Here is a 21961-nt window from a genome sequence, read left to right as displayed (position 1 = left end):
CTACTGGCAAATGCAGCTGTAAGGGGATGGAGACACAGAATAAAAACTACTTCCGCCTTTGCCAGCTTCTGTAGTTTCTACCAACACACCTGACTCGGTGAAAGAACACTGGGAAGTAGCATGCTGACAGCCCGGGCTCGCACAGCCTGCTATCTCGATTTTCCGTCTCCAGGAAGAGTCTTACCTGCTGGTTGGTGCAGGAAAAGAAAACGAAAAGAGCTGATTCCAGAAGGGGTCGTTTTCAGAGACAGACTCAGTGCCTGACAGCTTTTGCAAGTACTCGTTCTTCGGAAGGTCACTGATCCTGCTGCTGTTCGAGCCCATCTTCTGTGTGGTAGGCAACTCGTCCTCACATGGGCATGTCCACAAGACAACCTATCAAAAATGGGAAGAATATTTCAAATCGTTCCAAATAAACACCACAGCTTCCTAACACTGAGCTAGACAGACACACAAACTACACCTCCTCTAGAGGCGCTCTCTTCATCTGCAAATACACTGAGCCTCGGGCACAAAATCCCAGGGGAAGAAATGGGATTATAACCTATCAGGGCCAGTACAAACACAAAAATGTCAATCTGTTGATCCCACATGTGAAGAGGAACATAACTCGGGCTGGAGAGATGGCTCTGCAGTTATGAGCACTTGCTGCTCTAGCTGGAGTACCAGAGATCAGATCCCAACACCCAGGTAAGGTAGCTCAGAAATGCCAGTAACAGCAGCTCCGAGAGAACCAGCATCCTCTTTCAGTCTCTATGGACATCAGCCCACACACATGTGCATACACTTGCAAAGATGCACACATGCACTTGAGTGAAAAACTAAAATAAACCTTAAAAAAACATAAACATATCCCTTCATGAAAAGTCTTGGAAAGACTAAGGATACAAGGGATATACATCAACTTAAAGATGAGAAACTCAAAGCATTTTCACTAAATCAGCAACAAGACAAGGTTGTCCGCTCTCCCCATACCTAGTCAATTCTGTCCTTGGAGTCTTAGAGCATAAGACAACTGAGGGAGACTAAGGGGCTACAAACAGGAAGGGAAGGAGTCAAATGTACCTGCATTTGCCGATGACAGGATTTTATACATAAAAGACACTAAAACCCTAGGCTCATGGCCTGTCTGCTTCTCTGAACACTGTCGGGCATGAGTTCCGTCCCGTGGCATGGGTCTTAAGTCCAATCAGAGTGACTGTTCACTCCCACGATTTTGTAGCCATTGCACCAGTGTATGATGCATTTTCACTGGTACAGAATGCAGATGAACAGAACAGGTAGTGTTTATTGTGCCGTTAGACTTTTCTGCATTTGAAACTCAGTAAAAATGTTAACAAACAAGTAAAAAGCTGCAGATACAACTCAAATAAGTAAAGAGTTACAGCTAGATACAACACTGAATAAAGTAGTCGGCCTGGAGGAGCAGCTAGTGGCAGAGGCTTGCTAGTGGTATCACACACACACACACACACACACACACACACACACACACACACACACACACACACACACACGTTGTTTGCATTTTAAAGACAGGATCTTATGTGGTTCAGGCTGGCCTTAAACTTGCTATGTAGCCAAAGATAGCTTTGAACTCCTGATCTCGCTACTCCTACACCCCATGTGCTGGGATTTCAAGGACTGTAATAGCAGCCCAGTACCAAGGCCACTGACGCTTAAGCTCAGAGTGACCAGGGTCCCGTCAACCTGGATGAACTGGAGTAAACGGCACTAAATCCTCAGGGGTTAGGGTCAGAGCTGTAAAACGTCTGGGTCTTAGACTAGCCCCTACGGACACAAAAGGACCCAGAATTGCCAAAACTGGAAGAGCTTCTCCATCCCACTCAAAATTCCTGTCTAGAGAGTACAAAAGGCCTGCATTCAACTGATGGGTCACAAAGTTATACATATACGTACATACGTGTGTGTGTGTGTGTGTGTGTGTGTGTGTGTGTGTGTGTGTGTGTGTGTGTGTGTGAGAGAGAGAGAGAGAGAGAGAGAGAGAGAGAGAGAGAGAGAGAGAGAGAGTGTTTCTAAGACAGGGTTTCTTAAAACCTAGCAGTCCTGTAACTTGCTGTAGACCAGACTGGTCTTGGACTCAGAGTTCCACCTGCCTCTGGCTCCCGAGTGCTGGGACTAATGGTGTGCACCACCATGCCCAACCAACCCTCCAGTTCTATTAACACAGGGAGAAACCAGGCAAAACATGAAAAGCACACAGAACTTTCTTCTATTGTGTTTAAAAAGTATTATTAGTCTATAATTACTTCAAGATAAAAAAAGGCTTATAAAAAGAACTGAAAAATCAAAATTCAAAACTCTTAAGCTGCAAAGGCTGGAGAGACAGTTCAGTGGTTTAAAGCACCTGCTGCTCTTGACACGGATCTGAGTTTGGCTCCCAGCACCTATGTGGTGGCTGATAACCGTCCTTACCTCCAGTTCCAAGGGATCTGATGCCCTCTTCTGGTTCTGTGGGCACCAGGCATACATGCAATACATTTATACATGCAGGCTAAACACACATACATATGATGTAAGGATAAATAAATCCTTAAAAGAAAAAATCTAACCTGAAATTCTCAGAAAGTACTTCTTAGATGTAGCGGGAATCTTAAAAGGTCTAATTAATAAAATGAAACCTTGGGTCAGGTATTGGGGTGAATGCTGGAAGATCAGAAGCAGAACAAGCCACAGCTTCCTCACCTCACCAATTCCTCAACTGGTCCTGTTTCCTCAGACTGGAAGCCCCTGAGTCCTCATCCAGAATGGGTCTCAGCTGAACGGTGCTGCTCAAAGCCTAAAAGCTTAACCAGCCAAATGCTTCTAGTTTCTGGTCTTCACGCCTTATATACCTTTCTGCTTTCTGCCATCACTCCCTGGGATTAAAGGCTCACCAAGTCTGGCTGTTTCCAATGTGGCCTTGAACTTAGGTTTCCGGATGGATCTCTGCCTCTGGAATGCTAGTATTAAAGGTGTGAGTGCCACCATTTTCTAGCCTTTGTATCTAGTGGCTGTTCTGTCTCTGACCCCAGATAAGTTTATTAAGGTGCACAATATTTTGGGGAACACAATACCACCACACACACACACACCAATTAAATGAACCAATTACGTTCATTTTATACAGTAATTCACTCCATTTCACACAATCAGATACCGGGATCTTACATGCCATCACTCAGCACCTGAGGATGCTCTGTCGATTACACTGGTGTCCACATATGATTTAATCCTCACAAATCTTCCTCAAATCTGAAGGAGCTCCCACAACGGCAGCACATTAGCCAGTCAAGGTCATCTGAGGTATGATTACTGCTAATTAAAAATTAAACGATCCTCTCTTCAACACAAAATACGCACCAGGGTCTCCCAGAGTACGGATCAGAACTCTCCGAGCCAGCCATTAGCCATTAAGGCTGTGCAGAACAGCTCCCGTCTTCCTCCACACACCCCAGGGCCGTGCTGGCTCCGCCAAGTTCTTTGTGCCAAGTTCTGCTGTGGGCGCCATGGGCCCTGGCCCCCGACTGGGAGTGGCTGCGGCCTTGCTTGCTTGACCTTGATCAGATGTCCTCCCTATTCGGATTCCCTGCCGGTATCCACCCTTCTGAATGCTTGAGGGAAGTTCCTTGTTGTGTATCCTGCATTTTGGGCGTTAACTAACATTGAGTCTGGAATGTAGACCATTGACAGCGAACTTCTGCCCTCCAGGGGTTCCTCCATTTGTGCTGTAAGCCTGTACGTATTTAAGGTTTCTCCCCTCTTTCAATAAACGGCATTCGACATCCAAACGTACGAATGACTCGCTGTCTCTTGTCTCTATTTTTTAATCCGCAGCCCTTCACCCAGACGTGGTGAACGGTTAGCGGTAACGCGGGCGTTACCGCTACATTCTGCCTCCCCTTTCTGATAGTTTCTCATTGTATTCTAGCCAGGCCTTGAATTCACAATCCTCCTCACTCCCAAGGGCTAGCAGGGCAGGTGTGTGCCACAACACTGGCTTGAAATCTTGTACTTGTCCAGTTATCTGTGACCTCAGACTATGTCTCACTGAACGTTTTTGAAAGCACAAAGTGTGGCAGTTTGAATAAGAACAGCACCCATAAGTTCACTTGAACACTCGGTCATGGGGAGCAGCACTGTTTATTAGTCAGGGATTAGGAGTTGTGGCTCTGCTGGAGTGGGTGTGGCCTTGTTGGAGGAAGTGTGTCACTGGGGGTGGGCTTTGGGGTTTCAAAAGCTCAAGCCAGGCCCAGTGTCTTTCTTCCCAGTGCCCGCCGATCCAGATGTTCAACTCTTTGGTTACCTGTCCAGCACCATGTCTGCCTGTGCTTCCCGCTGTTATGCCTAGATCTCGGGGACCCCCAAAAGACCACCACAGAGACCGAATCCCACATGTAAAAGCAAAGAGCCTTTATTTCAAACTCCGGAGCTTGGTCTCTCTGTCTGTCCGACGCAGCGGTGAGAGCAGAGCCCTGAGCTCAGGTGGGGCAGAGTTTTAATCACAGCAGAGGTTGGGGTGAGGGGATTTCCAGGGTCCAGGACCCTGATTGGCTGACAATTGTCTAGGGGTATCTGTAAAACAAACAATAAGTGTGTGCTAGACTCAAGGACATCTGGCCACCTTTTCTAATGGTTGGAATGTTGGGATGTCAGGTACTTCCTCACCCCTGGGTGGATCCCTGGGTGGTATCAGCTTAAGGCTTTTCCTGGATCTGGGTGTTGCCTGCCAGTAAGCCTGTCCCAGAAGCTGTGTCTAGGCCCCTAAGCCTGTCATGGCTGCTGTGTGGTCCAGCTATTTTGGGCCCCTTCACACCGCCATGACAATAACGGACTGAATCTCTGAACTGTGAGCCAGCCCCAATTAAATGTCTTCCTTTATAAGGGTTGCCATGGTCATGGGGTCTCTTCATAGCAATAGAACACTGACTGAGACACAAACAAAAGAGACCATAACAATTTGTTTACAGTCAGCTACTCATCAGGAGACTATGCAAATTAGCAGTCAGAACTGTAGCTCTAACGTTAATATCCTGGATAAACACCTCCAAGTGTGTGGGTGAAAAATGGGTTGGTTAAGAAAGAGGTTTTCAAGCCGATAGGCTTTAGACCCAGGGGCACAACCCGTGCCCCCATACCTCCACCCACTGCAGCCCCAGGTGCAGGCCAGCCAGCTCGACTCCTGCAGGCAGGCCTGACCCCCACCCCCACCCCCACCAGACCCTGTAACCCACAGGCCCCACTCCACCGCCCAAACCCCCCCATCCCCCCCACCCCACCCCACTCCCACCCCTGAGACCAAAGCTGCCCCCTGAGACACAGACTCCACCAGCTCCGACTGGACCAAGAGAGCCTTCATCCAGTAACTGATGGAAGCAGATGCAGAGATCCACAACCAAGCACCAGGCCGAGCTCCGTGAGTCCAGTCAAGGAGAAGGAAGAGGGATTATATAAGCAAGGAGGGTCAAGAGCATGATGGGAAAATCTACAGAGACAACTGAACCAAGCTCAAAGGAACTCACGAAATTTAGACCGACAGCTGTGGAACCTTCATGGGACTGGACTAGACCCTCTGCATACGGGAGACATTTGTGTAGCGGGGTCTGTTTTAGGGGCCCCTGGCAGTGCAATCAGGGTCTATCCCTGGAGCATGAGCTGGCTTTCTGGATCCCATTACCTATGGTCAGACACTTTGCTCACCCTTTGGGGGGGGGGGGTCCTGCCTCAACTGAACGTACCAGGCTTTCCTGTCCCCTCTATGCAAGAGGACATGGTGGGGGGGAGTGGGTGGAGGGGTGGAGGGATGAGAGCGGGATCTGTGGTTGGTATGTAAAATAAATTAAAACAAAATAAAGATAAAAAAAATAAAGAAAGAGGTTTGCTGGCATAAGCAATTATGTCTGGCTTCCTCTGGCTTTCTACAGACTGGATTTTGCTTCTGTAGGCTTTATTAAATTAAAGAATAAGATGACATCAGATCAAAAGATGAAAAGCACGGCAATTTGCTTCAAATGGAACAGAAGAGTACTTCACTTTCCCTGTGATAACTTAAGGGAGTCCTCGAACATGGCTGAGAATATACTCAGCCTGCGGGGCCTGCCAGAAGGCCTGGCTTGGATCCCCAGCGCGGTGTCTGGGGCTGGAGAGACAGCTAGTGCTAAGAGCACGGTCTGCTCTTCAGAGGACCCAGGTTTAATTCCCATACATGGCAGCTCACAACTGTCTGTAACTCCAATTCCAAGGGCCCCTACATACATACATACACACACACACACACACACACACACACACACACACACACACACACACACACACGTAATCACTTGCTTTCATTTTAACTGGAACCCCAAGTCCTTAGACCAACGAGGAACAGACGAAGATGGAACTTGAAACTCGCCACCATTCAACCCCAGCAGAGGCCCAGTGCCTTCCCCTCAATGCATTGGAAGACTTCTTTACGTTTCAGCCCTTCTTTCTGAAAGTTTATTAGTAACTGATTCCATCGTCTGGTTTCACTTATGATTTCCATACTAGTAATACTTTCAAATCTCTCCTTCTAGCCCCAAACTCTGACGGGAAGGCCACTTTTATCAATATCCCTAAAATCCTTAAGACTTTACGTTTTCTTTTTTCAAATGTGTATGAGTGTTTTGTCTATGTGTTAATAATGACACATACGACCATGCCTGAACAAGAAGCATGCTGTTCCTGATGCTTGCAGCATTCAGCCTTTCAAAGGAGCTACTTTCATGCATGGAGTAAAGACCACCATCTGAACACACAAAACTGATTCCATCTCCTCCTACACAGCTTTCCTATCACCTTCTCGTCCCTTCCCTAGAGCGCTCATTACATAAAAAGGAGCTTGAAATGGCATATTCCTGCATTATATAAAACGTGTCTCCCTAGGTGTATTACTCCTGAGAGGCAAGAGTCTTACCTTTTTTTCTCCTTATCCCTAATTAACCTCCAGCACACTGCTAAAAGAAAGTACTCAAAAGATGCTTCCTGAAATAGCCATGTTCCAAGTTAATAAACACATGACAAGACCTTCAACCTAAATTAAGAGTGAAACACACTATTTCAAACAACCAAGTGGGGCTGGAGAGGTGACTCATAGTTAAGAGCTCTTCCAGAGGACCTGAGTTCGGTTCCCAGCACCCACGTCTGAAGGTCCACACCCACCCGCTGACTCTAGCTCTAAGGAGTACAATGCCCCTTTTCCTGGCCTCTGCAGGCACACACCGGGAGCATACGTTTACACAGACAGACACAACCATAAGTAAAAATTTAAAAACTTAGCATCGCTGGCAGATACGCTAAGTCACTGGATGCGGTGGGTACAGGCTGAGTGCCCAGTGTATGACAGCAGGATTACCATGCAAAACTCCTGAGGCAAGGGGCAGGAGATGGGAGGCTGGAGAAACGGTCTCTCCCCGTCATCCTCAGCAGGTGTCTAGGCTCAAAGGGTGAAGGACGGGCTCCCTCCAAGGATCACACTGCCACACCTGATGGCATGGATCTTCTTCAACCTGGAATCTTGGCATTCGAGCACCAATCAATGTGATATCAATACAAGCCAGCCTTTCTGGCTCACTTGGTCCTACACACGAGCATTCCTGTACCTCAAAGTGGGGAGAATTAAGCCCACTAACATCCGCTCATGACAATCTGGGTTCCAGGAAATTCTAATAGAGGGTGCTACACTCTGTGCCTCCTCTTGCCCTCCCATTCCACCTGTCTAGTCCAACATGGTACCAAGAGGAAGCTAGGAAACTAGACTCCTCCCCAGCCCTGCTCACTACAGAGGAAGCACAAGGCTAAGATGAGGGGAAATGGACATCAATGCTGGGGCTTTATGTACATGTCGAATGAGAACCTAGTGGGTAAGGCAGAGCAAAGGACAAAGGGATATCCACATTCTCTGACACCTAATATTTTCATGTATGTATTTATCCTTTGCCTTCCAACAGGTCAGCTTCATAAAGGAAGGGCTTTCTATCTGCATTCTAAAAAACCTACCTCATAGATAAACTGACATGTTGGCAAGTTCTAGGGATGCAAATGTCCATCACACTGTTGTTTATAACAATAACCTAAACAGTTTACATAGTTTATCCCCGTCTTCACTTGGGGTAGACTGCACTGCAGAATCACTCTGAAAAGAAGTTAGATCTTCAGTGTGTAAAGATGTGAAGATATTCTGTGGTGGTTGGAATAAGAAAGGCCCCATAGGCTCACGTACTTGAATGCTTAGCTACCAGGGAGTGACACTATTTGAAAAACGGCTGGCAAATTGTGGTACTAGGGTCAAATCTAGCCAGCTGCCTGAACAATAATTTTTAAGTGGCTACCAAAAAAATAACGAATACTTTTATGACATGAAATTAAAATTTCAGTGTCCATAAGTAAAGTCTTCTTACAAAGCTGCTCCTGTCACCCCCACGCAATGCCCTGGTCCCTTTCTCCTGCTACTCAACACAGCACAAACTTCCATGATGCACAGACCTCAACAGCACTTCAGGTCCAGGTGGGCTGGCTCATGCCTATAAGCCCAGCACATGGGAGACTGAGGCAGGGGGACTGCTTCAAGTGTGAGGCCAGGCTGGACATACTGAGCCTCTGACTGGTCGGCGCAAACATAAAAAAGAAAACAGACTCCAAAGTCATACGCCCTTTCAAGTTCTTTTCGAGTTGTACCTTTATTATTTTTAACTATGCACACGTGTGTGTGCTCACACACGTGTGGGTGTGGGCACATGAGTGCAGGTGCCTGGAGGCCAGAGGCATTGAAACTTCTAAAATGGGCCATGTGTGAGCCTCCCGGCGTGGGTGCTGGGAGCGGAACTGAAGTCCTCTGCAAAAGCAGTACGTGCTCTCGACCGATGAGCCCTCTCTCAAGCCCCTCTATTATTTTTAAATATTATTTACATGCACTGTGTATGTGAGGGCACGTCACATGTGTCACTAGGGTCAGAATCCCTTGGAACTGGAGTTACAGGCAGTTGTGAGCTGCCCAATATGGTACTGGGATCTGAACTTGGACCCTCGAGAAGAGGTAGAAGTGGCTGGACATGGTGGCGCACGCCTTTAATCCCAGCACTCAGGAGGCAGAGGCAGGCGGATCTGTGAGTTCAAGCCCAGCCTGGGCTACAGTTCCAGGACAGCCAGGGCTACACAGTGAGACCCTGTCTCAAATGAAAACAAAAGCTAGGAGTGCTCTTAAAGGCCGAGCTGTCCCTCCAACACCATCTTTTCCTCTCACTAAAGTCAGGCATTTGACTGTTAGTAACAGCGCAGCGATGCCAGAGAATACACCGCGAGGAGCTCAGCCAGACCCAAGCACTGCTGAGATACCCTAACTTACACCACCACACAGCGCTCAGTCGGGACAGCAAGGATCACAAACTACAACACTTCAAACAAAGTGCCTCATCATTCACAATGTTCCCAAAAATAACAAGGGAAAAAAAAAAATGAGGCCACAACCAAATTAGATCTCAAAATGGTTCATCGGATAACCAAGTGAAGAAAGACATTTATAAATGGTGAGTCAATTACACTGTATTGGATTACAGAAGCCAAGAACCTTGTCCAGAGAAAAATTTAATATTTGACTAAAATTTAATATCTGAAGTGAAGACAGTTACTCAAAAGACTGTGTGGAACAGTGATAACTATGAATACTTTCACAAAATGCAGGAAACTATTAACTCAGAGGCTGGTGAGATGATTCATGGGTAGAAGGTGCTTGCCACTAAGTCTGACTGCCTGAGAGCGGTCCCTGGGATCCACTAAGTCTGATGGCCTGACAGCAGTCCCTGGACCCACTAAGTCTGATGGCCTGAGAGCGGTCCCTGAGATCCATTAAGTCTGATAGCCTGAGAGCGGTCCCTGGGACCCACTAAGTCTGATGGCCTGAGAGCGGTCCCTGGGATCCACTAAGTCTGATGGCCTGAGAACGGTCCCTGGAGCCCATTAAGTCTGATGGCCTGAGAGCCGTCCCTGGGATCCACTAAGTCTGATGGCCTGAGAGCGATCCCTGGGATCCACTAAGTCTGATGGCCTGACAGCAGTCCCTGGACCCACTAAGTCTGATGGCCTGAGAGTGATCCCTGGGATCCACTAAGTCTGATGGCCTGACAGCAGTCCCTGGACCCACTAAGTCTGACGGCCTGAGAGTGGTTCCTGGGATCCACTAAGTCTGACGGCCGGAGAGTGATCCCTGGACCCACTAAGTCTGATGGCCTGAGTGTGGTCCCTGGGACCCATTAAGTCTGATGGCCTGAGAGTGATCCCTGGACCCACTTAGTCTGATGGCCTGAGAGTGGTCCCTGGACCCACTAAGTCTGATGGCCTGAGAGTGATCCCTGGACCCACTTAGTCTGATGGCCTGAGAGTGGTCCCTGGACCCACTAAGTCTGATGGCCTGAGAGTGGTCCCTGGACCCACTAAGTCTGATGGCCTGAGAGCGGTCCCTGGGACTCAGATGGCAGAAGGAGAGGACTGACTCTTACAAGGTGTCCTGACCTCACAAGAACACACAAGTCAAAAGCTAGAAAAAAGTAAGAGGAAAAGGAAGGCAACCTGCAATAGAATCTGTAAAGATGTGTAACTACTGACCATGGTAGGTATGGGTGGAGCGAATAGGAGTACCTGAACAAATTTATAAACCCTGAAGAAATGTAAGATGTACAAAATCTGTGGAGTCTTGATATTATGTTTTAATGATTCAGCCTAGCATGAGAAGGCTCCAAGTGCTTTGTAGAAACCCCCATTAATGTACAGTCACCACTGCAGCCCCTAACACTAGCAATCCTTTACTACCAATAATAATAATAATAATAATAATAATAATAATAATAATAAATATAGTAACAATAATAAAATGGGCTGGAGAGATGGCTCAGTGTTTAAGAATACTTGCTCTTGTGAAAGACCTCAGCTCAACTCCCAGGACCTACATGGTGGCTCACAACTATCTGTAACTCCAGTTCCAGGGAGATACAACACCCCTTCTGATCTCTGTTGGTACCAGGCACACACAGGGTGCACACACATACCCATAAGCAAAACACTCATATAATAAAGTAAAAAGAAATTTTTAATAATAAGTCTTTTCTTTTTGAGAGAGAGAGAGAGAGGGTCACCAGACTGACCTTGAATTCAATCCTCCTCCCTCAGCCTCCTGAGTGCTGGGATTATAATCATGTACCACCATACCTAGTTCAGAAAAAAAAATTGTCTTTAAGACAGGGTCTCACATAGCCCAAGCTGGGCTCAAACCTGCTATATAGCCAATGACGGCCTTGAACTTCTGACCCTCCTGCCTCTAGCTACCTCCCAAGTGCTGAGATGCCTGGCACAGGACGCCATGCCCAGGTTACATTACACCAACGACAGAATCGGCACGCCTGTACGCTAAGCAAGCATTGTAGACACAGTCCTCAACGCTCGGCACCGCACTTTATCAATGAAAACTCTGAGAAATTTCCTCTCCCTTACTACAGAAGGACCTAAAAAGTAGCTTTCACTTTGCCTTTCAGCCCACAAACCCTAAAATAGTTACAATACCTACCAATTCTTGGCCTAAGGAAAAAATAAAATAAAACAAAGAATGCTTAGTTTACCTAAAATTACAGAACCATAAAGTGGCACACCAGATGTCACACCCACACAGGTAAGGTACAAAACGCATTCTCTTTTTAGCCACCACATCCATCATATCATCTCTATAATATACACTGTTTCATGAACTGAGAACAGGATACCATCAAAAAGAAAACAATTTCAAGTCTAGGGAAGATGGCTCAGTCACTAAATTGCTTGCCACCAAGGCATGAAGACCTGAGTTCAGATTCCCAGTACCCACTGAAAAGCCAAAGGCAAGAGTGAATTCCAGTACTGGGGAAACAGACAGGTAGGTCCCTGTTCACTGGCCTGCCAGTCTAGAAAATCAGTGAGCATCAGGTTCCATGAGAGACGCTGGCAAAAAGTACAGAGAAAACTAGTTAAGATACCAAACACTGACCGCTGGCTCCATATACACACAATGCACACAGGCAGAATCAAAGGACCCTAAAATTAAAAACAAAAAAAGCTGGGTGTGGTAGTGCCCTTTAATCCCAGCATTCTGGAGGCAGAGGCAGGTGGATCTCGAAAAGTTTGAAGCCAGCCAGGGCTACTTGATGAGATTCAAGTCATCCAGGGAAACATACCAAGTTTTTGTCTCAAAAAACAGAACTAGCTGGGCAGTGGTGGTGCACGCCTTTAATTCCAGGACATCCAGGACTGTTACACAGGGAAACCCCATCTGGAGGGGGCAGGGAGGGGGGGCAGAGCAAGGGCTGGGAGTGGGGCACACACCTTTAATCCAAGCACTTGGGAAGCAGAGGCAGATGTATTTCTATGAGTTCAAGGCAAGCCTGGTCTACACATGGGCTACAAAGAAAGATCTGGTCTCAAAAAAAACAGAGCACAAGCTGATACTGGGTGCTTTAAAGAGAGACTTATTACACAGCAAACATTTTATTTATGTTTGTTTATTTATTTAATTTTTAAGACAGAGCCTACTATACAGCCCCGCCTGGGGTGGAACTCATGATGTAGGCCAAGTTGACCTCAAACTCACAGATCTGCCTGCCTCTACCACTGCCGGAGTAAAGGCAAGTAGCACCACACCCAGATAGAACATTCTCACTCCAAACATTATAGCCGTATAATCCATGTATCCCTACCAGATCTAGACCAGTGAGCCCCACTCTTATGTACTATGTACTAATGAGTCCAGTCCAGAACCATCTAGTGAGTGCCAGGTGCACCTGATTGTCACCTGGTGCCTCCAAAGCACCTCAAACTCAACACCCCAATACTGAAGTGAAGAGATATCCTTCTTCGGTCTACCTCCACACACCTAATCAGGTTTCTATGTCCAGAAACATGAATGATTAGACAGACATATAAATGATTGATTACAGATTGGTTGGTTGATCTTAAAAGTATCTCCATTTCACTCTCCAGGCAACATAAAGTAAATGTGAGTCCCATTTTGCAGATAAAAAAATTTAAAGTCAAAAGGGTTGAATAGGTGTGGTGCCACAAACCTACAATTTCAGTACTCAGGAGACTGAGGCAGGAGGATCTCCTGGAGTTAAGATCAGTCTTCTAGGCAGCATCATGAGTTCAAGACCAGCTTAGGTGACAAATTAAGACCCCATCTCAAGGGGTAAGTGGTCAAAACCTCACCAAAGCAAACAGATGACAGCCGGGTGCAGGTTTAGAGTTGTCTAAGAGTGTAGATCAGCCTGGAGGCTGCAAATAGACAACTACTCACCAAACAAGGCGGAAGAGCTGACTGCCTACAGCCTCTCCAATTTGCTAACAGAAACTGCCTCTTCTTTTTTTAATAATTTATTTGTATTTTATGTACAATGGTATCCTGCCTGTATGTACATCTGTGTGAGGGTGTCGGATCCCCTGGAACAGGAGTTATAGACAGTTGTGAGCTACCAGGTGGGTGCTGGGACTTGAACCCAGGTCTTCTGGAAGAGCAGTCAGCACTTTCAACCACTGGGCCATCTCTCCAGGCCTTCCATCTGCTAACAGAAATTGCCTTTCTAACCAGACATATCCTGTCTAACTAAAAGATGCATTGATGTCTCCTTCTAAGTAGACAGCCACCTCTTGGCTATCTACTTAGCAACCCTCTTTGCACCCCTTCCCTGCTGCCTGGATATTTTAGCTACAACTCAGGCAGTCCTCCTGGACCCAAAGATCAAGGTCTATGTCCTAGGAATGACTAGGACGTAGAAACCACCAGGCCCCAAGACAGTGAACAGCCATATCTCCAGACTCCTGTCCAGTGAGAGATACATTAGTAACATGTTGGAGGCCTAGGCAGCTGCTGCAAGATCAGAACGTTTATGTTACACAGTGAAAACCTGTCTCCAAATAAATAAATAAAATTTAATGACAAACTCACCCCAACGAGAAATGTCCTATCAAGGGTGCTGCAGAGATGGCTCAGTGGTTAAGTGATCCTCTTCCAGAGGAGCAGGGTTCTGTTCCCAGCACCCACATGGCAGCTCACAACCCTCTACAGCCAGGTCCAGGGGATCTGACGCCCTCTTCTGGCCTCCCCAGGCAGTGCATGTTCATGGTACACAGACATACATGCAGACTAAACTCCATACATAGTAAATAAAAATAAATAAAATCTAAAATAAAATTTTTTTAAAAGAAATACACTATTATATGACAAAGAAAAGATTTGACAGCCACTTCTAAAGGGCATAGTAGCATACAACTTTAGTTCCAGCATTTGGGAGGCAGAGGCATAAAAAATCTCTGAGTACAAGGCCAGGCTATTCTACATCCAGGCCAGCTGGGGCTACACGGTAAGACTCTGTCTCAAAAAACATACAAACTATTTACCAGCACATTAAGTTTGGAAAATTAAGCTCTACTTTAAAAATAAGAGATTATGCAGGGCGGTGGTGGCACACACCTTTAATCCCAGCACTCAGCAGGCCCGGATGCCTTCGTTCAAGGCCAGCCTGGTTTACAAAATAAGTTCCAGGACAGCCAGGGTTACACAGAGAAATCCTATCTCCAAATCCCTTCCCCTAAAAAATTACTAGCAAAATTAAGCTTGAAGACAAGAGCAGATACTCATAACTGCCACTGCCTCCCTGTCAAAAGGTACACTAAGGCCCGTCACCAGAGAGCCAGGTGCCTCACCCAAGGACAGCAGACCTCCACAGCTCATCAGCAATGTGGAACAGGACAGCACATTAGAGGACTTGTGCAAATCCTGTCCACCTCTGTCCCTGGAAGAAGAGGAGCAACTGCCACCTTGTCTCTCTGCTTTCTGGCCCACAGCACTCACCCCTATACAGCTGAGTCATAGTACTTGAGAAAGTACTTCAAGTCCAAACGTCCCAGCAGCAGCTCAACCTAACTGCAAATATCCTCTCTCTCTACCAGCACCCTCCTATCCCACTGAAGTAGGAGTGTCTCAGAGAATCCTTGTCTTCTCACTCATACATGAAAAGAAGCACCACCAGAGAGAGAGAGAGAGAGAAAGAGAGAGAGAGAGAGAGAGAGAGAGAGAGAGAGAGAGAGAGAGAAAGCACACTCTGATTACAAGTATCTAACATTTTTAAAAACATAAATATAAAAGAGACCAAAATGAACAGCCTGGGCTATGCAGTCAGACCCTACTAAGGAAGGAGAGGGGAGGGGAAGGAGGGGAGGGGAGGGGAGGGGAGGGAGGAGGAGAGAGGGAGGGAGGGAGGGGATCAGGAAGGAGAAACTTCACATGGTGTTAGATAGCTTTATGCTTACTCACTTTTCGAGTTTACCCAAGTGACACTGCCAGAGCCACAGGTATTTCTCAGTCCTTGTTTACAGTCCTCTCTGCTCTAACCAGCCCATCACCTGCATCCTGACTCAAAGGGAGTACTCCCACTGCATCTGGGGCAAAGAAAATAACGCAGCAAAACAGTCCAAAGCATGCGGAGATTGGCAGAATATCAGCCTCCAAAGGCGTCCACATCTTAGCTGTTCAACTCCAGATAATGTTACCTCCAAAAGGGACGGCCATAAACGCAGGCACGGGGGCTCAAGCCTGTAATCCAGCACTTTGGAGGCTGAGGCACAGGATTTTTTTAGTTCAAGGGAAGCAGAGAGACTTCAGAGATGTGCCTGAAGTAAAGACGTAGAAAGTAAAGGCTGGGGAGATGCTCAGTCAGTGAAATACATACCACACAAACAGGAGCCAACCTCAGATCCCCCACCTTCATATAAAAATCAAAAATAATAATCATCTTTTAAAAAAAATAAGCACACTTGTATGGGTGGAGCAGTGGCCCCTTACTAAGGAAAAATTGGAGGCTGCAAACACATTAGTTAAGGAACAGTTAGATGCTGGACATATCACTCCTTCCACTTCACCTTGGAACTCACCTATATTTGTTATTAAAAAGAAGTCAGGCTGGGCGGTGGTGGTGCCTGCCTTTAATCCCAGCACTCGGGAGGCAGAGGCAGGCGGATCTCTGAGTTCGAGGCCAGCCTGGGCTACCAAGTGAGCTCCAGGAAAGGCGCAAAGCTACACAGAGAAACCCTGTCTAGAAAAAACAAAACAAAAAAACAAACACAAACAAAAAGAAGTCAGGAAAATGGAGGCTATTACAGGATCTTAGAACTGTAAATAAAACCATGCTTCTCATGGGAGCAACACAGCCTGGCTTGCCTGCCCCTGTGGCAATTCCTAAACATTTGGCATTCGGCATTTCAGCCGTGGTGAATGACTTGCTGTCTCTTGTCTCTTATTTTTTAATCCACAGCCCCTCACTCGGACATGGTGAACAGGTATCGGTAACGCAGGCGTTACTGCTCCACACACTATTTGAAATTAACCTGGATTATCCCTATGAAACTGATCCAATCACATGGATCTTTATGTGAAGGCGTTGTTTTTAACCCCAGCACTTTCGGACAGAGGCAGATGGATCTCTGAGGCTGGTCTACAGAGCAAGTTCTAGGACAGCCAGGGCTACAACAGAGAAATCCTGTTTTGGGGGAAAAACAAACAAACAAAAAAGATAGTCAATGTTAACAACATTTCACTGTTTTACAAAGAATGACCCATACTGATTGTTAAAAGTGGAACTGAGGAGTAGCAGGAACTACTGGAGAAGCAGGAGGCACTATGGTTTTTTGTTATTTAAGGAATATTCTGAAGCCATTTGAGTGACCAAGGCCTGGGAACACAGATTCAGGTCACCCCAAATTCCATGTTCCAATGTGGAATGATACTACAACATTTCATCAAGTGAAACATGGATGTGTTTGTACTGCCCAGTCGCCTCCTATCAGATGGATCCAAAGACAGAAGTACTCCATGAAACATGGATGTGTTTGTACTGCCCAGCGCCTCCTATCAGATGGATCCAAAGACAGAAGTACTCCCGTTCTTGCCCAACCCAGTGCCCCCTTGCAGTGCACTCAAGAAACCATCCTTCTACAAAAGTAAATAAAATCTAAAAAGATGCCAACTCTTAAAAATAATGTCCTTCTAGCTATTGATGACATTGAGAAGTCAATATTATAAGTATGCTCATAGTATTATATCAATATTAAAAGAAGAGTAATGGAGCTCAATCTCCAGCAGGTATTACTGAAATGCTACACTTATGATTACTGGCACTGTCAGAGCTGGTAATGGTATTTAAGAATACATATCTTAGGGGCTGGAGAGATGGCTCAGCAGTTAAGAGCACTGGCTGTTCTTCCAGGGGTCCTGAGTTCAATTCCCAGCAACCACAGGGTGGCTCACAACCATCTGTAACAAGAACTGGCACCTTCTTTTGGCCTGCAGGCATGCATGCAGACAGAGCACTGTATACATAATAAATAAATTTAAAAAAAAAAGAATACATTATCTTAGTTCAATATTTGTTCTTTTTTTCTTCCTCATGATGCTGAAGATCAAACTCAGGGCCTTGTATATGCCAGGCGAGGATTCTACCACTGAGTTATACAACTCCAGTGTCTCTCAACTTGTGGGTCCCAATCCCTTTGGGGGCCAAATGACCCTTTCACAGGGGTCACCTAAGGCCACTGGAAAACACAGGTATTTACATTATGATCCCCCCCCCAAAGGACCGAACCCAGGGCCTTGCACTTGCTAGGCAAGCGCTCTACCATTGAGCTAAATCCCCACCCCTAAATGTGTTACTTTTGTTTTGTTTTGTTTTGTTTTTCGAAACAGGGTTTCTCTATGCAGCTTTGCACCTTTCCTGGACTCACTCTGTAGTCCAGGCTGGCCTTGAACTCACAGATATCTGTCTGCCTCTGCCTCCCAGGTGCTGGGATTAAAGATGTGCACCACGACTGCCCATACATTATGATTCCTAATAGTAGCAAAATGACAGTTAGGAAGCAGCAGTAAAAATAACTTTATGGTTGAGGGTCACCACTACATGAGGAACTTATTGAAGGGTCACAGTGTCAGGAAGGGTGAGAGCCACTGATCAAGACTTTTCTCACAACCTTTCCACAAAGCAACAAGACCTTGACCAAAACGAACAACAAAGACTGCTTAACATACACGTTATAACACAGACTTCGTTTTGGTTTATCATGACAGGGTTTCTCTATGTAGCCCTCGCTGTCCTGGAACTCTCTCTGTAGCCCAGGCTGGCCTGGAACTCACAAAGATCCGCCTGTCTCTGCCTCCCAGTGCTGGGATAAAAGGCGTGCGCGCCACCACCGCCACCACCACTACTACTAGGCCAACACAGACAGACTTCTCAACAGCTCGATCCTCTACCTATTAACATTATCCTAGCTCAATTCTGTTTCTTAATAACCTGGCAACTTCTGGTTTCATCCATTATACTTCAGTCTCAGCTCCTGCCCCACTTACTAACTTTATGAGCTTTAACCAGGTCCCCCAACCTCTAGAATGCCAGCTCCTCATCTTCCAGATGAGGTTATTCACCCTTGCCCCAGTGTCTCTGAGTTGCCAAGAAGATGGTCTAAAATGAAAACTCCAGAGCAGAACAGGAGTTCTAGAAACCCATGAGCTTCATCCTCTGCAGCTACCACTCACCTATTTGACAGACTGTCTTCCTCGACTGAGCGAGCCCTCAACTCAGGCATAAGCATCTGGTTCTGGCAAGGCTCCCCACCACCTCCCCTCGCATCTTCTCATCCTCCTGTCCAGCATCTCCTCTCTAGACCTCCAAGGCTCCCACGCCCTCTGCCCCCAGCCAGTCTTTGCTAGCCCTATTGCAATCACCCCCTCGCTGTAGTTCAGTCTATCACTCCACTTCCCTCAAACCCCACTTTGGCCCCTTTTCACCCTTCAGCTAACACCCAATGACTCAAGCAAATCCGCCAAGGCAGAAAATAGACTGATGGGTGCGGGGAGTGAAGGAGGGAGTAGGAGCGACTGCTAATGGGTACGGATCTCTCCCGAGGAGGTAAAAATGTTGTGGGGTTGCTGTAAGGTGGCACGATCCTGTGAACAGACTTAAAAGCTAGTAAGCTGTACTTTAATGGTACTTCCAAAGCATGCATTTTATAGTATACAAGGATATCGCCAATAAAAATGTGTCTGTCAGAGGCACAACACGCTACTGCTCGCCCTGCCCATCACACGCCCATTTGTCCAGCCAACCTCGGCGAGTGTCCGGAAGCTCCCGCCGTTCCGGCAACCCCTAGGTCCCGGAGGGGCGACCGGGGGTCCCGTTCACTTGGTTCTGCACAGCCGGGCGCCGAGGGCCCCCGAGCTCCGCGCAGCCCGGGGCGGCCCAACCTTCAGGGGCCGCAGCCCGGCGGCGCGCGGCCGGTCACCTCCGGCTCAGTCCCCGCGGGGCGGTGCCACGCCAGGGAAGCCCACCTGTGTCAGCGGCGCGGACTCCCCTTCGAGCCGCGGCGGGCGGGCGGGCGGGCGGCAGGGAAGCGGGAGCGCGGGCGCACAGCGGCCCCGGTGTGCACGCCGCCGGCTCAGGCCTCCATGGTTCCGCCGCTCAGCGGCTCCGGCTCCGGCTGAGCTCCGGCCCCAGAGATGTCGGTGCGGAGACGCGGGGGCCGGGATGAGAAGAGGGAAGCGGCTGAGGACGCGGCTAGGAACTGAACGGCCGGGCGCGCACCAGCAGCAGGCGGTCCCGTGGCACGCCAGACGCGTGGGCTTCTGGGAAATGTAGTCCTTCTGGCGTTCCTTCCTCCTAGCGTCTCCCGGGCAACCACATAGCCACGTGGCAAAGTGCAGATGCCTCAAACTCCAGGCTCCTGGGAGCGAGAGCGCCTGTACTGGTAATTTAATTGAGATTAAGGGCCCTGTTCGTTCCTGTTGAATAACCACACCAACGTCGAACAAATCTTTTGCGGACAATGAAGAACTGAAAAATAAAATATTTTTAACGGAAAGATCTGGACCCTTCAGCAATATAATCAGGATGAGTCCCACCAGAATGAGAATCACTATCGTGTAGCGCCAAAAGTATGGTATTTGCCTGCGAGGCTAAAGAAGGATTGTTCCGAGTTCGAGGTCAGCATGGGCTGCATAGTGAACGACAAGCCAGCCGCAGCTGCAGAGCAAGAGCCTGTCTCAAAACAAAACCAATAGTATGGAATCGAACCTGTAATCGCAGTACTTGAATGATGAAGGTCATTCTGCTATATAAGGAGGCCAGCCAGGCTACACGAAACACTGTCTTTATAGGAAAAATACGGAATTTTAAGTCAAATGACCTCAGGTCACCAAATGAACACCTTTGAGTATTTTAGCTCCCCTCATCTAAAATATGTACATAATTGCAGCCATTGCGGTAACAACCATCCACGTTATGGACTGTTTCCTATGTGCCGTTCACCGGCATTTTTATTTTTCTAAATAACCCTATGAAACAGCTATCGCTATTACTTCCACCGTATAATCGCCATGTGCCAACATTCTCTGTAAAGTGCTGTATAAATATTAGACTTCACTTTTCCATCTATTTATTTATCGGGAGGAGCAAGTGCATGCCGCGGAACAAGTGGGGAGGATGGGGGACAACTTGTGGGAGTTGATTTTCTCCTACGCGTATGGAGCCTGGGATGGATTCAGGTCATTGGGACTGGCAACAAGAGCCTTTCCCCGCTGAGCCGTTTTGCCAGCTTGGACATTCTTTGACAGTATCAATTGCCAGTAACTTCCCTGAGCTTGCCGAACATACTAAAACACGAGGCGCCTGAGGATCTAGCTGAAAAGAGGAAGGCACACTTGCCCAGCCATTGGAAAGAATGGTACAGCTGTCTACTGACTGGAAAGCGTGTTTGTGAAAGGTAGACATAGCGATTCACACCTGTAATCCCCGCAGTTGGGAAGTAGAATCAGGAGGATCAAGGTCATCCTTGGCTATAGAGTAAGTTCAAGGCCTCAAGACCGGCCTGGGCTACCAGAGACATTCTTTTTTTTTTTTTTTTTTTTTTTTTTTTTTTTTTTGAGACAGGATTTCTCTATGTAGCCTTGGATGTCCTGTAACTGGCTCTGTAGAACAGGCTGGCCTCGAGTTCACAGATATCCACCTGCTTCTGCCTCTCAAGTGCTGGGATTAAAGGCATGCCCCACCACTGCCTGGCTGATCTTACCTTAAAAATATAAAAAAATAGGGCTGGGAAGACTAAGGTGCTAGAGTGAGTGAGGACCTCAGCTGGAATCCCCAGAACTCATATAAAGCTGTGTGCAGTAGCACATAGTTGTAATCCCCGCACTCCATGAGCCAGATGGAGGATGGAGATGTAGAATCCACAGAAGCGCCTGGACTAGCTCACATGGAACACACAATGGCAAACAAGAGACCCTGTCTCAAACAAGATAGAAGGCAAAGACTCCAAGGTTGTCCTCTGACCTCTACATGTTGGGAACAGGGAAAGCACCTTGTCCTGAGTACTGCCATTTTGACTTCAGACTTCATTTTACCAGTAGGGTGAAACAAAGTTCAAGTTCCCAGGCCCTGGGGCAGTTGGAGACTTTCCAATTGCTAACCCACCTCCTCCTTAAATAAGAGAAATAGTCTGTTACACATCTTTAGTTCTCTAAAAAACATTATGGCTGTTCCTAACAACAAAAAGAACCAGTGAATGTGATTGCTTGGACTGAAAAGCTTACATTCTGTGGGGATTGACAATGATGGAACACATAGGGAAAGCCCTAATCTTTGAATCCTGATTGGTGGGAAAATTGTAACTGTGACTTATTATAAAAGAAAAACAAGCTGAGCATGATGGTACAGGCCTTTAATCCTAGCACTCAGGAGGCAGAGACAGGAGGATCTCTGAGTTCGAGGCTAGCTTGGTCTATAGAATGTGTTCCAGGACAGCCAGAGCTGTTACACTGTTTTGAAAAAACAAAACAAACAACAAATAAAAAAAAAGGAAGAAAAAGAAAGAAAGGAAGAAAAAATCA

The 21961-nt window shown here is 47.1% G+C and overlaps 1 protein-coding gene across 6 annotated transcripts in view; it reads right to left on the bottom strand.

Moving 5' to 3' along the window:
• Dym (dymeclin) overlaps positions 1–19690 on the bottom strand; it is a 283454-nt gene extending 263764 nt beyond the window's left edge. For 2 of the 6 annotated variants that reach the window (XM_015992663.3, XM_042264422.2), the window contains exons 1-2: positions 19187–19385; positions 185–375 (exon numbers count right to left, since the gene is read on the bottom strand). In XM_015992663.3, coding sequence (XP_015848149.2) covers positions 185–324 — 140 coding nt within the window. In that variant the 5' untranslated portion in view covers positions 325–375; positions 19187–19385. Of the gene's footprint in view, positions 1–184; positions 376–11159; positions 11224–19186; positions 19386–19408 lie in introns of those variants that run through there. The other 4 variants (XM_076555514.1, XM_076555516.1, XM_076555515.1 and 1 more) reach the window with 4 other exon arrangements.
• Between the last annotated feature and the right edge of the window lie 2271 nt (positions 19691–21961).

The sequence above is a fragment of the Peromyscus maniculatus genome, chromosome 19 (genome assembly GCF_049852395.1).
Source record: "Peromyscus maniculatus bairdii isolate BWxNUB_F1_BW_parent chromosome 19, HU_Pman_BW_mat_3.1, whole genome shotgun sequence".
Lineage (NCBI taxonomy): Eukaryota > Metazoa > Chordata > Mammalia > Rodentia > Cricetidae > Peromyscus > Peromyscus maniculatus.
Note: the sequence above shows the minus strand (reverse complement) of the source record. Positions and strands in the feature narration are given on the sequence as shown.